Below are 24,019 nucleotides of genomic sequence, written 5' to 3' on the forward strand. Positions count from 1 at the left end.
AAAAAAGAACAGGGCAAGGTTGAGCAAAAAGTGAGCTGGATCTAGTCTGGAGAGGAGAAAGCTCTCAGTGGGATGCTTGGACTGCTGTTTCAGTTTCTCCATCCCTGGTGCACAGCCAGTGACCAGCCACCCAAGGACAGAAGCATGGAGAGACATTTGATCTGCATGCTCTCTTTTCTGTCTCAACAAGGAAGAAAGGGGGACCAGAAGCAGTGCTGCTGCTTTCTTCCGTCCTTGGAGTTGTAATCTTAAAGCTGGGAGGGAGGCTGCACAAGCCACAGCCTGCAGGCTTCAAAAGGCAGCCCTGTTTCAAGGTTGCATTCTAGAGGCAAAAATTCCGGACCAGGTCTCCACCCTTTCCCCGTCTAGAAAAAGTGTGCCAAAGAGCCTGATGCATGTCTTTGTAGCCTTAAAAGAGCTTTGGTCATTTTAAGTCAAGAAGGGAGAAGGGAGATCTCGTTCGGTCGCCTGGGGACAATTCTTACTTGCCGCAGGTGACCAAGCGAGTGGCTGCTTGCAGGCCTGTTCTCAATCTGTCCCACCACTCCCTTCCCAGGGTGTCTTAAACTTTGTGCAGTACAAGTTCAGCCACCTGCCCACCAAGGAGCGGCAGACCATGTTTGAGCTCTCCAAGATGTTCCTTCTGTGCCTGAACTACTGGAAGCTGGAGACGCCGTCCCAGTTCCGGCAGCGCTCCCAGAACGATGATGTGGCAACATACAAGGTCAACTACACCCGGTGAGCCAGGGGAAGGGGGGCAGGAGAACTCAAGCCTGGGAGGACTTCTTCACCCTCCAGCATGGCGGTACTTTCCTTTGCAACGGGTGAAGTTGCGTATGGATCTGGGGCAATGCTCCCTCTAAGCTGTGGAGTCTTGTGAGCAAAAATTCTACACTGTGAGCGACTGGCATTAAAGTTGTGAGCGAGCCATTTGGCTGCTGCATAAATTACTCTGCTCTGGAGCCATCCTTCCTGAGCGAAGACAAATACCCATGAGCCGGAGGCTAAAGAACTCTGAGATAGCTCACCATAACTCAGCTTAGAGGGAACACTGATTGGGGGCGGTGCCAAGTTCAGTTTCCTCTCTGCTGAGCAACCACTGGCTCTTCAGTGGACAGATTTATGGAACGGTGCAGTGTTCCCTCTAAGCTGAGTTAGGGTGAGCTATCTCACAGTTCTTTAGCCTCCGGCTCACGGATATTTGTCTTCGCTCAGGAAGGATGGCTCCATCCAGAGCAAAGTAATTTATGCAGCAGCCAAACCGCTCGCTCACAGCTTTAATGCCAGTAGCTCACAAAGTAGAATTTTTGCTCACGAGACTCCACACAGCTTAGAGGGAGCATGGATGACGACTTGTGACTTTCTGGGTCTCTGGTCTGCACAGCCTCTTAACGGCTTCCCCCCCCCCATTCTCGTTTCCCCCTCCAGCTGGCTGTGCTACTGCCACGTCCCCCAGAGCTGCGACAGCCTCCCTCGCTACGAAACCACCCAGGTCTTTGGGCGCAACCTCCTCAAGTCCACTTTCACTGTAACTCGCCGTCAGCTGCTGGAGAAGTTCCGGGTGGAGAAAGACAAGCTGGTCCCGGAGAAGCGCACCCTCATCCTCACCCATTTCCCCAAGTAAGCCTGGCTCCGTGAAGGGACTCCCATCGGGAAAGGGAGAGGCGTAAGGCCCGCGGTTTGCCCATCGGCCTCGCTCGGGAGTCCGAGGCTGCCATTCTAAGAACTCTTTGCCAGTGAATAACATGGGACTTACTTCCAAGTAAGCACGCCTTGGTGTGCACTCCAACAGTGCCGTCCTAAGCGGAGTTAAAAAGGTAAAGGTTTCCCTTGCTCGAAAGCCAGTCGAATCCGACTCTAGGGGGCAGTGCTCATCTCCATTTCCAAGCCGAATAGCCAGCACTGTCTGAAGACTTCTCTGTGGTCATGTGGCCAGCGTGACTAAACGCCGAGGTGCACGGAATGCTGTTACCTTCCCACCAAAGCGGTACCTATTTATCTACTTGCAATTTCTTGCTTTCGAACTGCTAGGTTGGCAGGAGCTGGGGCCAGAGACGGGAGCTCACTCCGTCAAGCGGAGTGGTTAGTAGCGGTGGACTCTAATCTAGGAGAACCGGGTTTGATTCCCCACTCCTCCACATGCAGCTGCTGGCGTGACCTTGGGTCAGTCACAAGTTCTCTCAGAGCTGTTCTCTCAAGAGCAGTCCTCAAGAGAGCTCTCTCAGCCCCACCTACCTCAGAGGGTGTCTGGTGTGGCGAGGGGGAGGAGATTGTAAGCCATTCTGAGACTCCAAGTGAAGGGCAGGGTATAAATCCAATCTCTTCTTCTTCAGTGGGAGGGAAACATTTTTTAAGATCAAAAACTGATCTACCTGACAATGGAATGACAGATATGGGAAGCCTGGCCTGTTTCCTGCGCCATGAAAGTGGTGCTACCGCTGAGTGAAAGGTAGAATTTATTTACTTAACTTTTTCCGATGGGGCACCATTGGTGCCAACGCCAAAGGTTAGGAGTTTGGGAGTTCTCCTGGATGCCTCCTTAACAATGGGGGCCCAGGTAGCAGCCACTGCCAAGGCAGCCTTTTACCATCTTCTGCTGATTAGGCAGTCGGTTCCCTTCCTTGAACGCAATGATCTGGCAACAGTGATCCACACAACGGTCACCTCGAGGCTGGACTACTGTAATGCTCTCTACATGGGGCTGCCCTTGTCGCAAATCCGGAATCTGCAGCTGGTGCAAAATGCGGCAGCCAGGCTGCTGGTGGGTCTCCTTGTGTGGGAACATATCAAGCTTGTGCTGAAGGCCTTGCACTGCCTGCCGATAGCATACCAAATTCGCTTCAAGGTGCTGGTTTTAACCTTTAAAGCCCTATATGGTCTGGGGCCTACTTACCTGAGGGACCACCTTTCCCCACATGTTCCCCAGAGAGCACTGAGGTCAGGGTCTCCAAATCGTTTGGCCCTCCCTGGACCCAAAGATGCCAGGCTGGCCTCTACCAGGGCCAGGGCCTTCTCAGTAGCGGCTCCATACTGGTGGAATGAGCTCCCAGAAATCAGAGCCCTGCTGGACCTCTTACAGTTCCGCAGGGCCTGCAGAACGGAGCTCTTCCCCCAGGCCTTTGACTAGGAGCCGCTTCCTACAACCGAACTGTGGTAAGGCCCTCTATACTATTGCCAGTAGCCTGCGACAGTTTCTGTTAATGGTCTGATAAGCCGGTTACCAACTCTGGCTATACTCTTTTGTGACTATTCCACCATGGCCTACTAGGATTACTATGCAACATCATACCACCACTAACACTTTTATCCTGTGGTGTATATGATTTTTATGATGTCTACAACTTGTGTTTTAATGTATTTTAACCTTTTAATGTAAGCCGCCCTGAGTCTGCCTGGCTGAGCAGGATATAAATTGAAATAAGTAAATAAATTTATAGTCCGCCTTTCTGTCTGAGGCTCAAGGCGGATTGTAAAATGTCGCAACACGATAGTCATGGTATTATAAGAGCATAACAGCATGAACATCATATAAGATTGAAATAGAAAGTTAGGAAACGGTGTAATAAAAGCTGCTGTCCAGATACTCTTGATGCAAGAAATGCAAAAACAAGATTAAAGGTATCTGAGTTCTAGCATCCTCTAGCAGGATTAGCGAAGGGACATAATTTCAGGGATGAGTTATGCAGGTAGGAGCGGGTTCGGCTCCATCTGGCTCCCATTGTGTTCTCGGAAAGAGTCAGTGAACTGTTGTTCAGGATGGCATTTTTAGACAAGAAATTGTTCAGGAGGATGCTTTTACAAAGGGTCGAGAACTGTCGCTTGTGGCACTTCTGTTGCATGCCTTTCTAGTTTTCAGGGCTTTGTTTCCAAGTTCTGTAATCCATTTAAGACCATTCAAATGTGTTTTATCATCTTTGTCTTGTTTTTCCGCACAACTGCTATGCAGTATTGGTCATTAACACCCCGTAATTTTTTTTAAAGATGGGTGGGAATGGAGGCCTTCTCTCTGTCCAGCCCCACTGATTCCTGTGCATCTGGATTCCTCCTTGTCCAGGTTTCTGTCGATGCTGGAGGAAGAAATCTACGGAGAGAGCTCCCCGATCTGGGAGGCCGACTTCACTATGCCTGCAGCAGAGGGAGCCCCGCTTGTTCCCCGGCCAGGTAGGCTGTTGGTTCGGCAGCTGTCCACACTGCCGGTTGGGCACATGAACAGAGGAAGGTACATTAACAGGCTGCCTGGCCAGCTAACTCGAAAAGTATGCTCAGGTGCTAAGGAAACACCAAATTCTGGGTAATTCTGGGTAAATGAGAAAGAACAGAAAATTTCACCAGGGCAAACATAGAATCATAGAATCGTAGAGCTGGAAGGGGCCCTACAGACCATCTAGTCCAACCCCTGCCCAATGCAGGACCAGCCTAAAGCACCTCTGACAAATATACATTTAAAACCTCAAGTATAACCAGACATATAAAACTTGATGTAGCATAAAGCAATTAACTCATGGGAAGTTTTCCTGACGTAGCTTTATTGCTGATTGTAAAAACATGGCCACGTTCATTGATATTTCCGAAACAGAGTCATTTAGAAGACGGTACACTTCTAAAGCATCAGGAAGGTTCGTCATGTTGGCTACGATAGGGTTTAAACATCCAGCATGTAAGGCCACGTAAAATTGACAATGCAAACAAATATGCGAAACAATTTCAGTACATCCAGAATTGCAGTGGTAAAGTCTATCCGTGTATACTATGTTATTATATGTCCCATGCAAGATTGCTGATGGTATTACATTGAATCTTGCTAGAGAAAAGGCTCTGCGCTGTTGCGGTGCTTGTATACCAGATAGGTATGGGGCCAATTCATCCAGCCTCTTCTTGAAAGCTGCCAGTGAAGGGGACCTTACCACCTCCCTGGGCAGCTGATTCCGCCAACATATTCCAGTCTTACTCCACTGAGAAGGGTCTAAAAGTTTAAGAACAATGGGTTGGATCCTGTGGAACCCATTCCTTTAGCAGTGGCACTTTTCCTTGGTGCAAGAAGGTTTCCCCGAATGTAAGAGTCTCTTGCGTCCAGGGAAGACTGCTTGCATTGGAGCAAAGTGGGATGGATCCATGAGATCCACTCTATTGGGCTTCATATATAAACAAAAGGTTGCCATGAAATGTCGCAGTTACATCAAGTTTTCTGTTGTTTCTTAACGGAACATGTTCTGCAGTCTTGGCTGTTCCAGCAACCCTGTTATAACCCCCCGCGCTCCCTTCGGTCATCATCTAGGGATCGCTTACATGTGCCTGGCCCCAGGATGGCTCACTCAGCTGTCACCAGGGGAAGGGGCTTCTCAGGTGTGGCCCCTACCCTGTGGAATGCACTCTCGGATGACACCCGGCCCCTGCCGGACTTGCTTAGTTTCCGCAGGGCATGCAAGGCTGAATTGTTTAGGTTGGCCTATGGAGGGTAACCACATTTTGGGTTTTAATAGTGGTATGGCTATAACCTCATCTCCTGCCAACCTAGCAGTTCAAAAGCAAGAAATTGCAAGTAGATAAATAGGTACCGCTTCAGTGGGAGGGTAACAGCGTTCCGTGCGCCTCGGTATCTAGTCATGCCAGCCACATGACCACGGAAATGTCTTTGGACAGCGCTAGCTCTTTGGCTTGGAAACAGAGATGAGCACCGCATCCCTAGAGTCGGATTCAACTGGCTTTTGAGCAAGGGAAACCTTTAGCTTTACCTATAGCCTCATATTTTAACATTTTAATATTTAATGTTAATATTTTATATGCTATTTGTTTTTATGTTGTTTTTTATCTTATTGGTTTTAGTGTTGTAAGTCGCCGCGAGGCCCTTTGGGTGAGTGGCTCCTGAAAAAATCAAATAACTAAATAAATACGCCTGACTTTACTAAGCCACTCCCTCACTGACAGAGATTTGGCTTGATGCTGTTTTCTCAGCAACAGAAATTGTAGCAGCTGCTCGAATGAAGAAGTTAGAGAACTTGGAGGGGGGGGGTGACCTAACAGTGGCTCTGTGACAGACACAGTCTTTTTTCTCAATGGAATTCTGCTGCCTGTTCCATATTGCTGATATTTCGCGTCCTGATGGGATTGTGTGTTTGCTCTTTTCCCTGCCCAGCAATCAGCACGGTTCCAGCAGCCAGCACACCCCTCTTCAACAAGTCTCTGAGCTGCAGCTCCTCTCTGGCGTCCATCAGCCTGGATGGCGGTTCCTTGGAGTCCGTGCCAGGTAATGTCGGCAAGGAAGGGGAAGTGTGGCTGTTAGGCAGGACCATGTGCATGATGTGAGATAGTAACCCCTGAAGGACATCATCCTATTTTTTTCTCTCTCCCTTTCAAGATTTATTTCTCTTGAGCACTCAGCCTTACAAAAATCAAAACCTTGCGTACAAAATTGGGAATGTTTTATTGGTCCTGTTACTTGTTTTACTTTTTATTCATTTAATTCATCTATCCCCCACTTTCCCCCCAGACGGTCACCTAAAGTGGTTTACACTATTCTCCTCTTCTCCATTCCATCGTCACAACAACCCTACGAGGTAGAAATGGATGAGAGCGCATGTGACTGACCTGAGGTCATCCAGCAAGGTTCTGTGGCAAAGAGAGGATTACAACCTGGGTTTTCCAGATCTTAGCCTGGAACTCTTAAGCAGTACACCAGGCTGGCTGACTTATTTGCTGAGAGCTTGTTGCATGTAGCAGTTAGAGCAGGGGTGTCAAACTTATTTAGGGCCGGATCTGACATAAATGAGACCTTGTTGGGCCGAGCCATGTGTGCTATAAAATGTAATGCCAGGTAGCAGAGGTATAAACTTTATAAAGGACACAAACCCAATTAAAGATTTTTTAAAACTTTAAATAAAACATGCTTAAAACACTAGCACTCTTGCAATATTTTGTCTGTTTAACAGTCTCTGACAGCTGACACCTCTTGCTCTGAGTTACTGCAGCCAGAGAACTGGAAAAGGAAGCAGGAAACAGCCAGGGCCTTGCGCCAGGCCGGATTGCAGCCCTCCGAGGGCCTGATCCGGCCTCTGGGCCGCATGTTTGACACCCCTGGGTTAGAGGGTCAGCGTCTGACTGGGAAGACATGAGTTCAAATCCCCACTTAGCTGTGAACCGTTTGTCAGCCTGACCTACTTCCTAGGACTGTTGTAGGAATAAAAAGGAGAGAAGGATCGTTTTGGCTGCCCTGAGCTCTTCAGAGAAAAGACAGCATAAAAGGGCTGTAGGTAGACAAATTAAAAGTATTATTTCGCAACCCTTGGAAAATAGTTCTAAGCATTAAATTAATGTATCTTTAGTTTGATCCTGAACTTTCAAAGCCAACACTGGGTATAAGCTTTTGTGTGCATCCACATGAAAGCTCATACCCAGAATTAAACTGTGTTGGTCTTCAAGGTGCCACTGGACTCCAACTTTGTTCTGTTGCTTCAGACCAACACGGCTACCCCACCTGAATCTATCTTCAAAGCCAATTGCCATGCACAAGCGATCATTTGAACAAAGTTTTGCTTCCAGTGGCACCTTTAGGACCAACAAAGTTTTATTCAAAGTCTAAGCTTTCGTGTGCAAGCACACTTCGTCAGACGCAATGGAATGAAATCTCAAGCTCCACTTAACAGGAAAAAGAGGGGGAGGGCAGCCGTTAGGGAGGGCCAGTCACAGCCAAGATACATAAGTAGGGCTGAAATTGGATCAGGTGGGTAAGATCAATGAATGGCAGCAAACTAGCACATAAATGCAAGGGTTAACAAAGAGATGCAAGAACGAAGCGCCCCCCCCCCCCCCCAAAACCCAACCCAAACCCCGGGGAGAACAGAGACTCAGCATGTGCACATTGCTTCACATACATTGGAACAGAGTCTCTCAGATATTATATGCAGTTTTGGGGGGGGAGGTTAGTTGCCAGGAAGAGTTAGTTAGAGTCAAGATGCTTAAGTAACTGAGCAGTAAACACAGCTACGATTGGAATAACACATTTGGTAGGACATGTAAAGAGCAGCAAAATGGCATACAGATAATAAAGGGGTTAACAACAGATGTGAGAACCAAGTTTGAGTCCACTGGCCTGTTTAAGTTTGATTTCTGGGTATAAGTGCCACTGGACTTTCTGCTGCTTCAGACCAATACGGCTACCCACCTGAATCTTAAGTATTTATTTGATTTTTAAAATTATATATGCTGATACAGCACACTTTCCAAATGCACATTTTGTCCAACGAAATTCCCAGAGCAGTTAAAGAGGAGTGCACGATACACAGCCTAGGAGCTGCCTGCAGAGCCAAAGTACAGAGCACTTAAACTGATTGGAGGTTGAAGGGTTAAGCCTCCTCTCCCTTCCCTGCACAGCCCTGAGGCAAACTGAGACTGCATGAACCTGGAGCTTGCAGGTTACCTCTGGAACAAGATGATGATCTTCATGTTGCTGGATCCTCAGCGTCCCAAACCCTGAAACTCCGAGGCCTGATGATGTCATGGGTCGGGGTCTAGTGATGTCATAGTTTCATTCTAGTCAAGGTTGATTCTGGCCTGTGTAATTATTTGAGTTGTGCAATAAAAACAATACAATCCTTGAAGTAGCACAAGTGGCGTGAAAAGTTGAAAGCCAGCAGCAGCAAAAGCACAAAACAGACTAAAAATGCAGTGACTAAGTAAAGCAGCAACCAAACTCAGCCAAAGCATAGGCAGGGGTTAAGTAAAGGACTTCAGAATCAATGCACATGTATCTGGAATACAAAGAGAGAAGCAGTGGTTTCTGGGAGTTGCGTCAAGCGACTGGTGTTTGCAGCCCATTCTTACGAACTCATACCTACAGGACAACCTCTCCCATTACAACCCCCTGCGCTCCCTTCGGTCATAGCCTAGGGCCCTCTTGCAGGTGCCTGGCCCCAGGATGACTCGCTTAGCCATCACCAGGGGAAGGGCCTCCTCAGTTGTGGCCCCTGCCCTGTGGAATGCACTCTCGGATGACACCCGTGCCCTACCGGATTTGTTCAGTTTCCGCAGGGCATGCAAAGCTGAATTGTTTAGGTTATCCTTTGGAGGGTAAGCACGTGTTTGGGCTGTTTTAATAGTGGTATGGCAACAGCCACGCGTTTTAATATTTTAATGTTTTAACATTTAAATGTTAATATTTTATATTATTTGATTTTATGTTATTTTTACCTTATTGGTTTTAGTGTTGTGAGTCGCCACAAGACCCTTCACTTGTGGGGAGGGTGGAATATAAATCCAAATATGAATAATAAAATAAAATCAATAAATAATAAGTAAGAACATAAGAGAAGCCAATGTTGGATGAGGCCAATGGCCCATCCAGTCCAACACTCTGTCACACAGTGGCCAAAAACACCAGGTGCCCTCAGGAGGTCCAGCAGTGGGGCCAGGACACTAGAAGCCCTCCCACTGTTGCCTCCTCCCCCAAGCACCAAGAATACAGAGCATCCCGTGCCCCAGCCCGAGAGTTCCTATCTATCCCTTGTGGCTAATAGCCATGGATGGACCTCTGCTCCAGATGTTTATCCAATTCCCTCTTGAAGCCGTCCATGCTTGTAGCCGCCACCACCTCCTGTGGCAGTGAATTCCATGTGTTAATCACTCTTTGGGTGAAGAAGTACTTCCTTTTATCTGTTCTAACCCGACTGCTCAGCAATTTCATGGAGTGCCCAGGAGTTCTTGTATTGTGAGAAAGGGAGAAAAGTTCTTCTTTCTCAACCTGGTCTATCCCATGCGTTCTCTTATAAAGCTCGATCATGTCACCCCTCAGCCGTCGTTTCTCCAAGCTAAAGAGCCCCAAGTGCTTTAACCTTTCTTCAACAGTCTCCGATGTCTTCCCTGTTTCCTGCCCAGGTGAGAAGCGGAAGCTCCCTGAGAGCTTGACTATCGAGGATGCCAAGCGGATCCGGGTGCTGGGCGACATCCCGATGGAGCTGGTCAACGAAGTGATGCTGACGATCACGGATCCGGCGGCCATGCTTGGGCCAGAGGTACGCCAAGAGGCAGAGGGAGAAACGAACAGGGCTTTGCCAACTTCAGAGAAGGCCTGACACCCCCTCCTTCCCCCGGGACGCCAAATTGGTTTCGTCCTGGAGAATTTTGTCAGTTCTCTCAGTGGAAATTACCACTGGATCCAAGGCTAAGTCTGTGATCCTACAAAAGCCCAGACCATTTTTATTAGGCTCTGGAAAGCCAACAGTGAAAGGGCAACTTCCTGGGGCTGGGTGTTCCAGGGGTGGAGGGCAGCTGCAGGAAAAGCAGTGACTTTTTTTTTAAGCTCACGTGACCACAAAATATCAACACATTTTCCCCCAAATTGGCTCAGGTTGCTTGGCTAGCTAACACATGGGCTTGATAGTGAATATAAGATTGAAAAATCCTTGGGTGTTTTTTTTTTTTTAAAAAAGGAAGGAAGTTATGTGTTGAGGGAAATTAGAAGCAAAGGGTTCTGGGAGTTACGTCAAGTTTCTTATCTGCATGTAGGAAAGGAAGCCAAACAAGGACCATTTCCGCAGTAGTGAAATTGCCCACATTGATGTTTTTAAAACTGCGTTATGTGACATTTTCTGCAGTAGATTTTTCCGCACTAGGCGCAAACCCGAATATTTCTCTTTTCTATCCCGTGTTTTTGGAACCTCCAGTTTTAGCGAGTTCTGAAAACGTGGTAAGAAGGTGAAAACTTCAGGTTTGTGCCTGGTGAGGAAAAATCTACTGTGGAAAATTCCACATAACACGCAGTTTTAAAAACGTCAATGCGGGGAATTTCACTGCTGTGGAAATGATCGTGCTCTGGCTCCATCCCGCCTCCAAACCTGGCATGCTCTCCAGTACTGAATTCTGTCCGTGTTTTCCCTTCACCCGCAGACCAGCCTGCTCTCTGCAAACGCAGCCCGGGATGAGACAGCCCGCCTGGAGGAGCGGCGTGGCATCATCGAATTCCACGTCATTGGCAACTCCCTCTCTCAGAAGTCCAACAAGAAGATCCTCATGTGGCTGGTCGGCTTGCAGAACGTTTTTTCGCACCAGCTGCCGCGGATGCCCAAGGAGTACATCACCCGCTTGGTCTTTGACCCGTAAGTTGGGAGTGGGACCTTCTGGACCGTAATGGATTGGTATGGTGGAGGCATTCGGTGACCTGTGTGGTGGGGCCTCAGTGGGATAATGTACCCACATTGAGCATTGCAGTCTTGGAAAGGGGCAAGTAGAAGATGAAGAAGAGATTGGATTTATACCCGGCCCTTCATTCGAAGTCTCAGAGCTGCTTACAAACTCCTTTCCCTTCCCCTCCCCACAACAGACACCCTGTGAGGTAGGTGGGGCTGAGAGAGCTCTTTCAAGGACTACTCTTGAGAGAACAGCTCTCATAGAACTATGGCTTGCCCAAGGTAATCCAGCAGCTGCAGGTGGAGGAGTGGGGAATCAAACCTGGTTCTCCCAGATTAGAGTCCGCACACTTAACCACTACACCAGTAGCACCTTAAAGACTAACAGCATTTGTGGCAGGGGAGGAGCTTCCAGGAGTCACCACTCCCTTCAGACACCTTACTGCGTGGGGCAATGACGGGCGCTGTCTGAGGCTGAGTCCCCTACCTGCCCCGCTTGCTACCACCATAGGGGAGACAGAGCATCTAATGTTCCTTCCCTTCTCACTCCCCAAGGACCTTTCAGCATAGTAGGATATGCTGCACACGGCCACTAGGCCTTCTTGAATTCTCATGAGGGGTTGGGAATGAGATGGGCCACGCGCAGGTTGCTGCCACACTGTTTAAAGACCCCTTGGGCGCAAGGAAAGGAAGGAGCGTCAGGTGCTCCGGCCAATGTGGCGCGCTGGTTAGAGTGTCGAACTGGGATCTGGGGACCTGGGAATCGAACCTCCCCTCTGCTTATGGAACCTGGGGCCAGTCGCACCCCCTCAGCCTCACCTGCCTCACCTCCACACACATCGAGACGGGGAGCCGTGTGAGTCTGTCTGTAGCAGTAAAAAAGAGCCAAAATGTGAAACCAAAGCCCTGTTCATCTTCTGCAGAATTGAATCCTGGTCCATCACATAGCTTCTCTTTTCTCAGCATGTCACAGTACTACACTACAATACGCAGGATTCTTTGCTGGAAACCACAGCATTATTGCTGTAAAACTGATGCGTGGCCAGTGCAGAGATAGGCAGGGTCAGATACTGGCTTCGTTAAGACATCAGGCAAAACCATGGTTTAATAAAACTAACTATATTTAGTGTGAGTGCAGTGGCACTTTTAAGACGAACAAAGTTGAATTCTGGGTATAAGCTTTCATGTGCATGCACACTTCTTAATCAGTGTGCATGCGCATGAAAGCTTATACCCAGAATTCAACTTCGCTGGTCTTAAAGGTGCCACTGGACTCACACTTTGTTCTGTTGCTACAGACCAACATGGCTACTCCACTGACAATGGTTAGTTGGAGGCCATCATACCAGGATCTGGTTTAAGAGACACACTGAAGTCTTAACTATGGGGTCATCTGAGTGAGAAATGCAAAAAGCCTGGTTTTATTCTAGCCTGTTCCCCAGCCCTGCCCACCCAGGCTACAGAGAGAAGGCAAAGAAATCAACCTTTCTCAAGGCAAAGCAGGATGTGAGTGGTTGTCTGCGTGCTGAATCCTGGTTTTGCAAACGAGCCATCCTTAGAAATGAAGCATGGCTTTTGCGTGATGTCTGAAATGAGCCACTGTTAGCTGCCTGCATTTCATTCCATGTTAGGGAAGAGGGGAGGGATTGGCCGTCGTTCTGTGTTCCATTTCCCTTTCCTGACTCCCAATCCATATATTTCCTTCTTTTTTCCTTTGGGGCAGCAAGCACAAAACTTTGGCCCTGATCAAGGATGGCCGGGTGATCGGGGGCATCTGCTTCCGGATGTTCCCGACTCAGGGGTTCACAGAGATCGTCTTTTGTGCTGTGACGTCCAACGAGCAAGTCAAGGTAGAGTCTTGCTTGAGACACACTGTGGAACGGGGACTGCGTGTTAGGACTGGGGGATATGTTGGGAATGCTTAGTTTGGAGGAGATTGAGGGGGGGCATGATTGCTCTCTTTAAATATCTGAAAGGCTGTCATTTGGAGGAGGGCAAGGAGCTGTTCCAGTTGGAAGCAGAGGACATTTGTATAATGCTTTCACAGACCCTCGTTTGTGATCCCAGTTTGGCTGGTGGGATGAGGCTGACGAAGAGTGCCTAGGCTTAGGATCCCTAGGGAGTTGGTGGCAGAGGCGGGATTAGAATCGGGTGCCTGCCAGATCACACTTCATCCGGCATGTGTAGAATAGCCAGGAGATCCTAAGATTGTCTGGCAGACGTTGTAGCTCTTTTCAGCACTGTGCACCACTAGGTGGCGAGGCAGGCTTGTTTTTAAGGCAAGAGAGGCTTCAGAGGTGGCTTGCCATTGCCTGCCTTTGCGTCATGACCCTGGTACTCCTTGGTGGTCTCCCATCCGAGTTCTAACCAGGGCCGACCCTGCTTAGCTTCCGAGATCTGACAAGATCGGGCTTGCCTGGGCTGCCCAGGTCAGGGCTCCTTTTAAGTCACTCTATGGCACCGGTTCTCTGAAAAAGTATAGGCAAATGCTTGAATTCTGCATCATTCATCTTCTCTCAGTCTGCATGAATCAGGAGGCTTCCTTTTAGTAAAGGAGGTGGCCTGTGAGGCTGCACTGACCCGGCGGAGAACAAAGCAAAGGACTGACCAAAAGCAGGTTTCTGCATACCCGTGTGGATCCCTGCAGTTTGCAGGGAGCTAGAGAGCTCCGTAGGGGGCCACGGTGGCTTAGTGGTTAAGACGCTGAACTGCAGACTGGAAGGTCGGTAGTTTGGCAGTTCGAGAACCGAATGCCGCATGACGGAGCGAGCGCCCGTCTCTGGTCCCAGCTCCTGCCAGCCTAGCAGTTTGAAAGCAAGAAACTGCAAGTAGATAAATAGGTACCGCTTCGGTGGGAAGGTAACAACGTTCCGTGCGTCTCGGATGTCTTTGGACAGCGCTGGCTCTTCAGCTTGGAAACAGAGATGAGCACCACCCCCTAGAGTCGGATTCGACTGGCTTTTGAGCAAGGGAAACCTTTACCTTTTTAGAGAGCTCAGTAAAACAGAAGGAAGCTTCTTACAGAGGGCCTAAAAATGGGGGGTGGTTGTTTTCAAAGACTTTGGCACATTCTTGCTGCAGCCAGTAAACGCTGGTAATTATCCTTTGTTGCTGTGTCCTTTAACTGTCCCCCCAAAATAAGATTTTGAGGCCCCAACAAGTTGGGCATTCAGGAACTTCCTTTCTTGCATCTGAAATCTACACACACACACACACACACACACACCATGAACTTTTCAAGCAAGTGCAGGAGATGACCGTAGATATGCATGCCACGTACATCAATAACAGCTTTCTGAGATACACAGGTCTGCATACTCATTTCAGCCATAGTGGTGCCCTGACCAGAATGGCTGGATAAGATTCGGATTGTGCCTCACGCTTCCCTCCTCTCCGTCCAGGGCTACGGGACCCACCTGATGAATCACCTGAAAGAGTACCACATCAAACACAGCATCCTGTACTTCCTCACCTATGCTGACGAATATGCCATTGGCTACTTCAAGAAGCAGGTACCTCCCAGATCCACAGCGCTCAGTGTCAGAAATGTCTCAGGTCTGTGCATACACAGGAGAGTTTCTCAGTAATGAAGAGCACACTGGGGGTGCTGAGTCATAAGAAAACATAACATAACAGAAGCCATGTTGGATCAGGCCAGTGGCCTCTCCAGTCCAACACTCTGTATCACACAAAGGCCAAAACCCAGATGCAGTCAGGAGGTCCACCAGCGGGACCAGAACTCCAGAAGCCCTCCCAGTGTTGCCCCCCAAGCACCAAGAATACAGAATATCACTGCCCCAGACATAAGAACATAAGAGAAACCATGTTGGATTAGGCCAATGGCCCATTCAGTCCAACTCTCTGTAGGACACAGTGGCCAAACCCAGGTGCCATCAGGAGGTCCACCAGCAGGGCCAGAACGCCAGAAGCCTCCCACTGTTGCCCCCCCCCAAGGACCAAGAATACAGAACATCACTGCCCCAGAAATAAGAACATAACAGAAGCCATGTTGGATTAGGCCAGTGGCCCATCCAGCCTAACACTCTGTAGGACATAGTGGCCAAAACCCAGACACCATCAGGAGGTCCACCAGCAGGGCCAGAACTCCAGAAGCTCTCCCACTGTTGCCTCCCAAATACCTAGAATACAGAGCATCACTGCCCCAAACATAGCGTTCCAGCCGTACCTTGTGGCTAATAGCCACTGATGGACCTCTGCTCCAAATGTTTATCCAACCCCCTCTTGAAACTATGCTTGTAGCCGCCACCACTTCCTGTGGCAGTGAATTCCACATCTGAAATTCCACGTTATGGAATTCATCACTCTTTGGGTGTCCTGCTTTGACTTGGGTGCTTATTTTTCTTCTATAAGGACTAGTTGGTTTAGGCTAGTTGGTCCAAAGCCAGTGAATAAACATTTTGCTATGTTTGATCCCCATTCTGCACACAGGTACTTAAGGCCGGGATGTGCCCAGAGGCATGAGCTAAAGGGCAAGAGCCCGAGGGCTGCTGTCCCTTTGACGCCCAGCCTGAGTGTCACAGCCTTAAATTAGGTGGCAAAGAAGGAGGATCTGGTTGACTCTCTGAAGCCTCCCCCCCTTTCCTGTTCATTTTGTTAGCTCTTTTGGGACCCCTTTGGGGAGAAATGCGAGATATAAACAAATTAAATAATTACCCTAAATAAAAATAATGCCTTAAGGAGAGGCAACACTGGAAAAAGTGCAGAATAGGGCAACTAGAATGATAAAAGGGTTGCAACACTTTCCCTATGAAGAAAGGTTCAAGTGCTTGGGTCTCTTTAGCTTAGAGAAACGATGGCTGAGGGGCGACATGATCGAGGTTTACAAGATTATGCATGGGATAGAGCAGGTAGAGAAAGAAGTACTTTTCTCCCTTTCTCACAATACAAGAACTCGTGGGCACTCAATGAAATTGCTGAGCAGTCAGGTTAGAACAGATAAAAGGAAGTACTTCTTCACCCAAAGAGTGATTAACACATGGAATTCACTGCCACAGGAGGTGGTGGCGGCTACAAGCATGGGACGGCTTCAAGAGGGAATTGGATAAACATGGAGCAGAGGTCCATCAGTGGCCATTAGCCACAAGGTATAGATAGAAACTCTCAGGCTGGGGCAAGTGATGCTCTGTATTCTTGGTGCTTGGGGAGTAGACCTCCTGGTAGCACCTCCTGGTGGCACCTGGTATTTTTGGCCACTGTGTGACAGCGTGTTGGACTGGATGGGCCATTGGCCTGATCCAACATTGGCTTCTCTTATGCTGTTATGACAGGAGGACCCTAAGACCATAAGGGAAGCCATGTTGGATCAGGCCAATGGCCCATCCAGTCCAACACTCTGCTCTCAACATAATCCGTGCCCTTCCTGGCTTATTAAAGCACAATGCACTTTGGAACTGGATTTTAGTGTGTGAAATGGCAAAATCTACTTTACAAACAAGTGGATTGAAATTACGTTATTTAGCGCATGTAAAAGCCCCCTCTTTGTCACACAGTGACCAAAACCCAGGGCCCTGTTTCTTCTTATTATGTGTGACTTATGTAAACTATTACTGGACAAGCCTTTTCTCCCCTCCTCTGGCTGCAGGGCTTCTCCAAAGACATTAAAGTCCCCAAGAGCCGGTACCTGGGCTACATCAAGGACTACGAGGGAGCCACCTTGATGGAATGCGAGCTGAACCCTCGGATCCCCTACACGGAGCTCTCCCATATCATTAAGAAGCAGAAAGAGGTGAGGAGGGAGGGAGGAGTTGCAGGACTGTACTCAATTTATCCCTACTATATAGAGAGAAGGTCCCACAGGAAAACAGAAATAGAATAAGGAAAGGGGGAAAACGTCCGTGGGACGACCCAATTATGTATGAGAGCAAAGCTCTACAATCTAAATACATAAACAATAAACAGCTCAAACAGTATAGAGTCCACACAGTATAAGTCCATATAAAAGGTCCAAAACAATCCACAAAAGGAAGACTGGACTCAATGGAAAAAATGAAGAGTAGAGGTTGTGGATTTATTCAAGTAAAGCCACATTGATAAAGAGGTTTCTGGATTTCTTCTTCTCCTCTTTTCTAAATATTCTTCTTCTTTTTTCTTTTTTTTTCAAATAACTTTTATTAAATTACTCTTACAACAAAATATCTCACAATTAACACACAGCAAAATAACATCCCAAAGTAGATTCAAACACATACTGCATGTCATAAATCTATAACCAAAATCAACTTTGTTACAAAACCTACTTATTACAAAAGAAATCCCTCATTACAAGTCAACCTCTTTTATAGCATTATAACAGCACAGAGCATTTGGCTTATCACATTAATTACTTCACAGGCAGGTGAGGTAATTGGCATGCAGATTAGCTATTTAAGCTATTAGAAAGTCCTTGTGGCCATCTCCTGACCAGAGATTGACATACAGTGAGGTCGTTAATGTGGCACGTCTCTACTCTTCATTGTCTCCATTTTGTGAGTCACTGCTCACTCCTTCTGAAGAGTTGTGTTAGTTTTTAAGGTGCTGTGGGACTCTGTAGTCTTTGTAAGTCTTTAAGGTGCCAACAAAAAGGAAGGGAAGGGGGGGGAGAAAACTCAACCCAAAAAGTTGCTATGGATCCACAAGGGTTAAGCTGACACAAAACATTATGAAAATACAAAAGTTATTCAGGTGTACACATTTTAAAACTTAGATTCATTAAAAATATACCATTCAGACATAAAAAACGTTTCAACATTCATACATAGATGGGTTAGTGCTGTGCAACTGAACCAAACGCGTTTCGGCCCCTCAAAGGGCCTTCCTCAGTGGTCACAATTCCAATTACAAATTTGACATACATTCAAAAAATTTTTTTACATAAGATGTTAAATACATATACAGTGTAAGGCCAGATGTTGTTTCCTAAATATGTATTTGTTTATTATTATTCTATAAGATGGGCCTCCAATTAAAGTTCACCAATAATTCTGGTAGCACAAACATGTGTGAGTTGAATGTATGTCACTCCATCCAGTACAAATTCTGGTATATTTGTACAGGATGGAGTGACATACATTCAACTCACACAAGTTGAGGGGCCTTTGAGGGGCCGAAACGCATTTGGTTCAGTTGCACAGCACTAACCCATCTATGTATGAATGTTGAAAAGTTTTTTATGTCTGAATGGTATATTTTTAATGAATCTAAGTTTTAAAATATGTACACCTGAATAAATTTTGTATTTTCATAATATTTAGTGTCAGCTTAACCCTTGTGGATCCATAGTCTTTAAGGTGCTACATTCTAGCTGTATCTGAAGAAGTGAGCAGTGACTCATGAGCAGGCTTCCCAAGTACTTACCGTGATTTGGCAGGGGACACAAACGTCCTTGCGGGATTATTCCTGCGGGGACAACAGATGCGCCGCACCATGCCGTCACCAGGAAGTGATGCTGGGCGACGCTCTGGCAATGGGGCTGGAAAGCGTCACCCAGCATCACTTCCTGGCGATGGCATGGTGTGTTACAGGGAGGAATGGTCCGGCCGGGGAGCATGTTTCCCCCGCCGGATCACAGTAAGTACTTGGGAACCCTACTCATGAGAGCTCATCCCCTGCCAAAAATGTTGTTAGTCTTTAAGGTGCTCCTGGACCCTTGCTCTTTTCTCTGAAAGGAGGGATTCAGCTGTTAGAACCCTCAGCGGTGTGTGGGTCTTGAGCTGGGAATTCCCGCTAGCCGAACTGAATCTGTAGCTTCTCCTTTAAAATTAGAATTCTCCAGTACCGCCCCCACACCCCCAAAAGCATCAACAACCTTCTACTTTGCTCCACTCCCTTCCCTATTCGATTGGTCACATCCCTTCTATGCCTGTATAACTTCCTTTTCCTGCTGGCAGATTTTGGCCAGGCTTCCACTGAGGTGCTCATCTAGTTTCTGTACCCCTGCAGACCAGGGACTCACGTGACTGAATGTCGTTCCATCCCAGGAAGGTTCCTTGCATGTAGAAAACTAGTCTCTCAGGGATATGGTTAGGCTAGAACCCTTCTCCTTGGCCTACGGGCTTTCTGTATGGAGGCAACTCTGTCTGAATAGAGGAGCACTCTTATCAGATGAGCTTCCTGGTACAGTGTGGAATGCTCCTATCCAGTGCTCCCTCTAAGCTGTGGAGTCTTGTGAGCAGAAATTCTACTTTGAGAGCTACTGACATTAAAATTCCGAGTGAGCAATTTGGCTGCTGCATAAATTAGTTTGCTCTGGAGCCCTCCTTCCTGAGCGAAGACAAAGATCTGTGAGCCAGAGGCTGAAAAACTGTGAGCTAGCTCACACTAACTCCGCTTAGTGGGAACACTGGTCCTATTCCATCCCCCCAGGCTTGTCGTCTCAGGAAGAGCGAGGCTCTTATCTGGGCAGTGAAGTGGCTCGGGTTCCAGCAGCTTGCCTGGTTCCTCCGGCCTCACTCCCCGTTCTTCTCTGCCTTCGCCTACTGTGCCTTGGAACTTTTCTAACTGCGTGAGAGGCTCTCTCTCATTTATTCACTTCATCTATACCCCGCCTTTGTCTGCAACAGGGACCCAACGTGTGTCCTACATCATTCTGCTCTCCTCTGTTTTACCCTCAGAACAACCCTGTGAGGTAGGTTAGGCGGGAGAGTATATAGGACTGGCCCAAAGTCAACCAGCAAGGTTCCATGGCAGAGTGGGGATTCGAACCCAGGTCCCTGAGATTCTAAAAAGGTCCACTAAGATGAAGAAGAAGAGATTGGATTTATACCCCGCCCTTCACTCAGAGTCTCAGAGTGGTTTACAATCTCCCTTCCCCTCCACACAACAGACCCCCTGTGAAGCAAGTGCGGCTGAGAGAGCTCTTTTGAGGACTGCTCCCGAGAGAACAGCTCTGAAAAAACGTGTGACTGACCCGAGGTCACACCAGCAGCTGCATGTGGAGGAGTGGGGAATCAAACCCGGTTCTCCCAGATTAGAGTCCGTACTCCTAAAGCCACTACACCAAACTAAGGCAGTAACGTCTGTCCTGCCACTTGACCCTCTTCCTACCTACCTGGTCTCAATCCTGCAGGGACACGCTGTACAGAGGCAGTCCAAGGCATGTCCCTCACTCTTCTTTTTAAAATTATCATAGATTATCAAGAAGTTGATAGAGCGGAAGCAGGCCCAGATCCGCAAGGTCTACCCGGGCCTCACGTGCTTCAAGGAGGGCGTCCGGCACATCCCCATCGAAAGCATTCCAGGCATCCGTGAGTCCGGAAGGGAGGGGGCCAGGCCATCTTTTGTGGGTGTCCCGTATTCAGAAATGTTTGGGGAGGGGGGGGAGGGACAGAACAAAAAGCAGGGCAAGTGTGTGGTTTGTGGTGATGGATCAAGTAAACTCTAGTGGTGCATTTAAACAGTAGAATAACATTCTTGCCTGTCTGGGGGTTATGTCTCCATTCATCCCTAGAGTATCATAGAATCATAGAGTTGGAAGGGGCCATAGAGGCCATCTAGTCCAACCCCCTGCTCAGTGCCGGATCAGCCTAAAATATCCCTGACAAGTGTTCGTGCTTCCACTGCTTGAAGTCTGTCAGTGAGGGAGAGCTCACCATCTCCCTTGGCAGCTGATTCCATTGTTGAACTGCTCTTACTGTAAAAAAAATAATGTACTCCTAATATCATTCCACCTGTAATTTAAGCCCATTACTGCAAGTCCTGTCCACTGTGGCCAACGAGAACAGCTCCCTGCCCTCCTCTAAGTGACGACAGTCTGGAGGAATCACCGTCAACAAAATCACAGAGAGTTGAGAACCAAAAACTGTGATGCAAAGCAGAAAGGAATCGTCCCCCTGTGCTTTTAATGATTTTGAGAATATTTGAATAAGATAATAGATGATAAAAACAAGAACACAAATTTAGCTCTTTATCTTCTTTATTCTGTACTTTTGTTTGCGCTTGACATCACAGTTTTTGGTTCTCAACTCTCCTCTAAGTGACGGCCCTTCAAGTACTTAAAGAGAGCAATCGTGTCCTCCCTTAGCCTTCTCTTCTCCAGACTGAACGTTCCGAGGTCCCTCAGCCTTTCTTCTCCGGGCTTGGTCTCCAGGCCCCTGATCATCATCGTCGCTTTCCTCTGCACCCGCTCCATTCTGTCCACATCTTTTTTGAAGTGAGGTCTCCATACGTATCTGTTGTCTATGTACCTACTGCATTTTCCCCTTATCTTCCTCCAAGGAGTTTTGGACGATAGATTAGATTAGATTAGTGTCTTCACTCTTTTGTTCACCACAACAACCCTGTGAGGTAGGTTATGGTGAGAAAAAGCATAGCCCAAGTGTCACCCACTGAGTTCAATGCCTCCAGTTGGAGATCTGAACTCAGGTCTCCCCGGTCCTAGTCTGACACTCCAACCACTGCTTCCCCCTGGCTTCTCAGTTCTCTGGAGCATCAGGGCTAGAGATTGGTTACTGAAGGGTTATGAGCCTGGACGGTCCTAGCTGGCAGTTCTGGCTTAGCCGCTGGCACTTTGCTTCTCATGGCACTGGGTTCTTTTGGACTAATGTGATGCTTCCTGTCTTCCAGGGGAGACGGGATGGAAGCCCATGGGAAAGGAGAAAGGGTAAGCCATTGGTCCGCTTCTCAGTTTCTGGCCAATTTCAGTATGCTCCCTACCACTGCTCCAAGTTCCTCGAAACATACATATGCAACAGATATAGGGGGTGAAAACCATGCAGCTACGTAAGAACGTCAGTAGGGCCCTGCTGGATCAGACCAGTGGTCCATCCATTCAGAGGGAGGTAATCTATCGTATTTTAGTCCCACCCTCCCTCCAAGGTGCTCTGGGCATCGTTTCGGCCTCCTTTCCACGTTTTATCCTCACTTATAGCCCTGTGAGGTGGGTTAGGCTGACTGGTCCAAAAGATTACCCAGGGAAGTTCATGGCTAAGTGGGGTCTGGAAGCCGGCTCACCCCAGTCAGAGTCCAGCCCTCTTTGTCACTACGCCACCCTGGCTTCAGTAGGTCCCGGAAGAAGAAGAAGGCCCCTGTTGATGAGACCAAGCCCATTCCAGCTTCTGCTTCAGATGCCCAGGTGTTTATTACATGACTGTATACTTACCTGTCCTGGTGCCCTGTGGGAGCCGTAGCACATCTTTCCCCTTGGCTAACATCGTTTCCCGTCTTACATCCTGGCTGCCTGATGATCCGCCGTTGCTGTCTGTCTCGCAATAAGCTCCGCTGTAGGTTTTTAAAAGGGTCTTTTCTAGTTATGCAAAATAAGAAGGGGGAGGGATTGGTTCCTGAGGTTTTAAGCAGGCATGTGGGGCAGTGTATCCAAGTAGCGTTACCATTTGTAGAGATGAGGGGCGTAAGAAGACTGGCCTTTCGTGGTGGCTGACTTGGATTCTCTGTCCTTCAGGAAGGAGCTCAAAGACCCGGACCAGTTGTACACCACTTTGAAAAATCTCCTTGCACAAATCAAGGTGACTTGACTCTGTGGCTGGTGGGGAGGCTGTCGAGAGAATTTTCTCTAGTGCGGAGATTCCCCAGTGTGGCGCCTGCTGCTATGTTTGCTCATGCCCACTTCCTTCTTCCCCATAGGTTCCCCAAAGCATAGCTTCCCCTGGTCTGTCCAAAAAGCCTGTCCTGGTCTTCCTCCCCCTTGCTGAGGAAGGAGGAAGCAATACTAATGATAAACAGAAGAAACACATAGCACAATTTAAAACCAACCATATAAATCTCCCATTGAACGTAGCTGCATTCAACAACCCGACAGTAAAGTGGGTTCCCAGTGGGAACAATACAGGAATCGCAAGGCATACACGATGACTGATTCAAAGCCTGATGGAAGAGCTCTGTCTTTGCAAGCCTTGCGGAAGCTAACAAGCTCCGGCAAGGCATGTGTGTCCTGGGATAGAGCCTTCCACCGGGACGGGGCCACCACAGAGAAGGCTCTCGTCCTGGTAGAGGAGAGGTAAGCCACTCAAGGGCCGGGCACCACCAAACAATTGTGTGATGAAGAGCGCAGCCAAGGCGGGATTGTAGCGGGAGAGACGCATCAGATAAAGGTTCAGACCAGCACCTTGCATTTGATCTGGAAACCAGCTGGCATTTACTCTGGTTGTCTGTTCCCCCCATCTCTGGCAGCCATTGTTATGGGGGTCCCACTGCCTCTTCTTAAAATCCAGTATCCACAGGCTTAACAAGGCCCTAGTCTGGCCTGTCATACTAGAGTTCTGGTCGCTGTATCAGGGAAAGGAAGCCTTGCCCTCTCCAACTTCGGAATAAACTTTGATCTTTCCCCCCCCCATATCTGACCTGATTTGTGAATGCAGGCAGATGTTGTTTTGTTTTTTAATAGAGGCATTTTGGAGCCCCGACACGGCACTGAGCCAGAACTCTGTCGTAAGCATAAGCCGTATAAACAGAAAAAGAGGCTTCCCAGTAGTAACATAAACAAGAACAAAAAAGTTGTGGAATGAGACGCTAAACCAATATTGTAATCAACTATACTAAGAAAGTGCATACCCGGGATCTTCGTTATTGTATCATTCTTACCAGATTACACATTGTATACTCCTTGTCAGAGACTGTATATCACCTTGTTTGCATTGTACTGCCGTACTTTTTGGATTTTGCTTTACAATATATATTTGAACTTTCGTAGTATAATTGATTGCAATATTGGTTTAGCGTCTCATTCCACAGTTTTATTCTTGTTTATGGAAGCCTAAACTGGACACATTTTACTGGTTGTTCCCCACTAGATTCTAGTTTTCCCATTTGCTCTGAAGATATCTACCTCTATGTTTATTGGTAAAATCCCCCAAACTGTCAGACTGGAAGAATTTTCCAAGGTAAATACAAAGCTAATAGCCTTTGGGAGTTGGGGGGGCAAATCATATCAGTTCACCAAATTTTATAAT

General features: G+C 47.8%; 1 protein-coding gene across 1 annotated transcript in view; it reads left to right on the forward strand.

Annotated features, from left to right (window-relative positions):
• KAT2A (K(lysine) acetyltransferase 2A) overlaps window positions 1-24,019 on the forward strand; it is a 44,514-nt gene that overhangs the window by 15,139 nt on the left and 5,356 nt on the right. Inside the window, 12 exon segments of the mRNA XM_015412437.1 lie at window positions 557-738; window positions 1,429-1,620; window positions 4,055-4,161; window positions 6,134-6,244; window positions 9,868-10,004; window positions 10,879-11,087; window positions 12,841-12,967; window positions 14,519-14,629; window positions 16,720-16,863; window positions 20,245-20,359; window positions 21,678-21,714; window positions 22,513-22,576. Coding sequence (XP_015267923.1) covers window positions 557-738; window positions 1,429-1,620; window positions 4,055-4,161; window positions 6,134-6,244; window positions 9,868-10,004; window positions 10,879-11,087; window positions 12,841-12,967; window positions 14,519-14,629; window positions 16,720-16,863; window positions 20,245-20,359; window positions 21,678-21,714; window positions 22,513-22,576 — 1,536 coding nt within the window.

The sequence above is a fragment of the Gekko japonicus genome, unplaced genomic scaffold (genome assembly GCF_001447785.1).
Source record: "Gekko japonicus isolate JY-2015 unplaced genomic scaffold, Gekko_japonicus_V1.1 scaffold8, whole genome shotgun sequence".
NCBI classification, from domain to species: Eukaryota; Metazoa; Chordata; class Lepidosauria; order Squamata; family Gekkonidae; genus Gekko; species Gekko japonicus.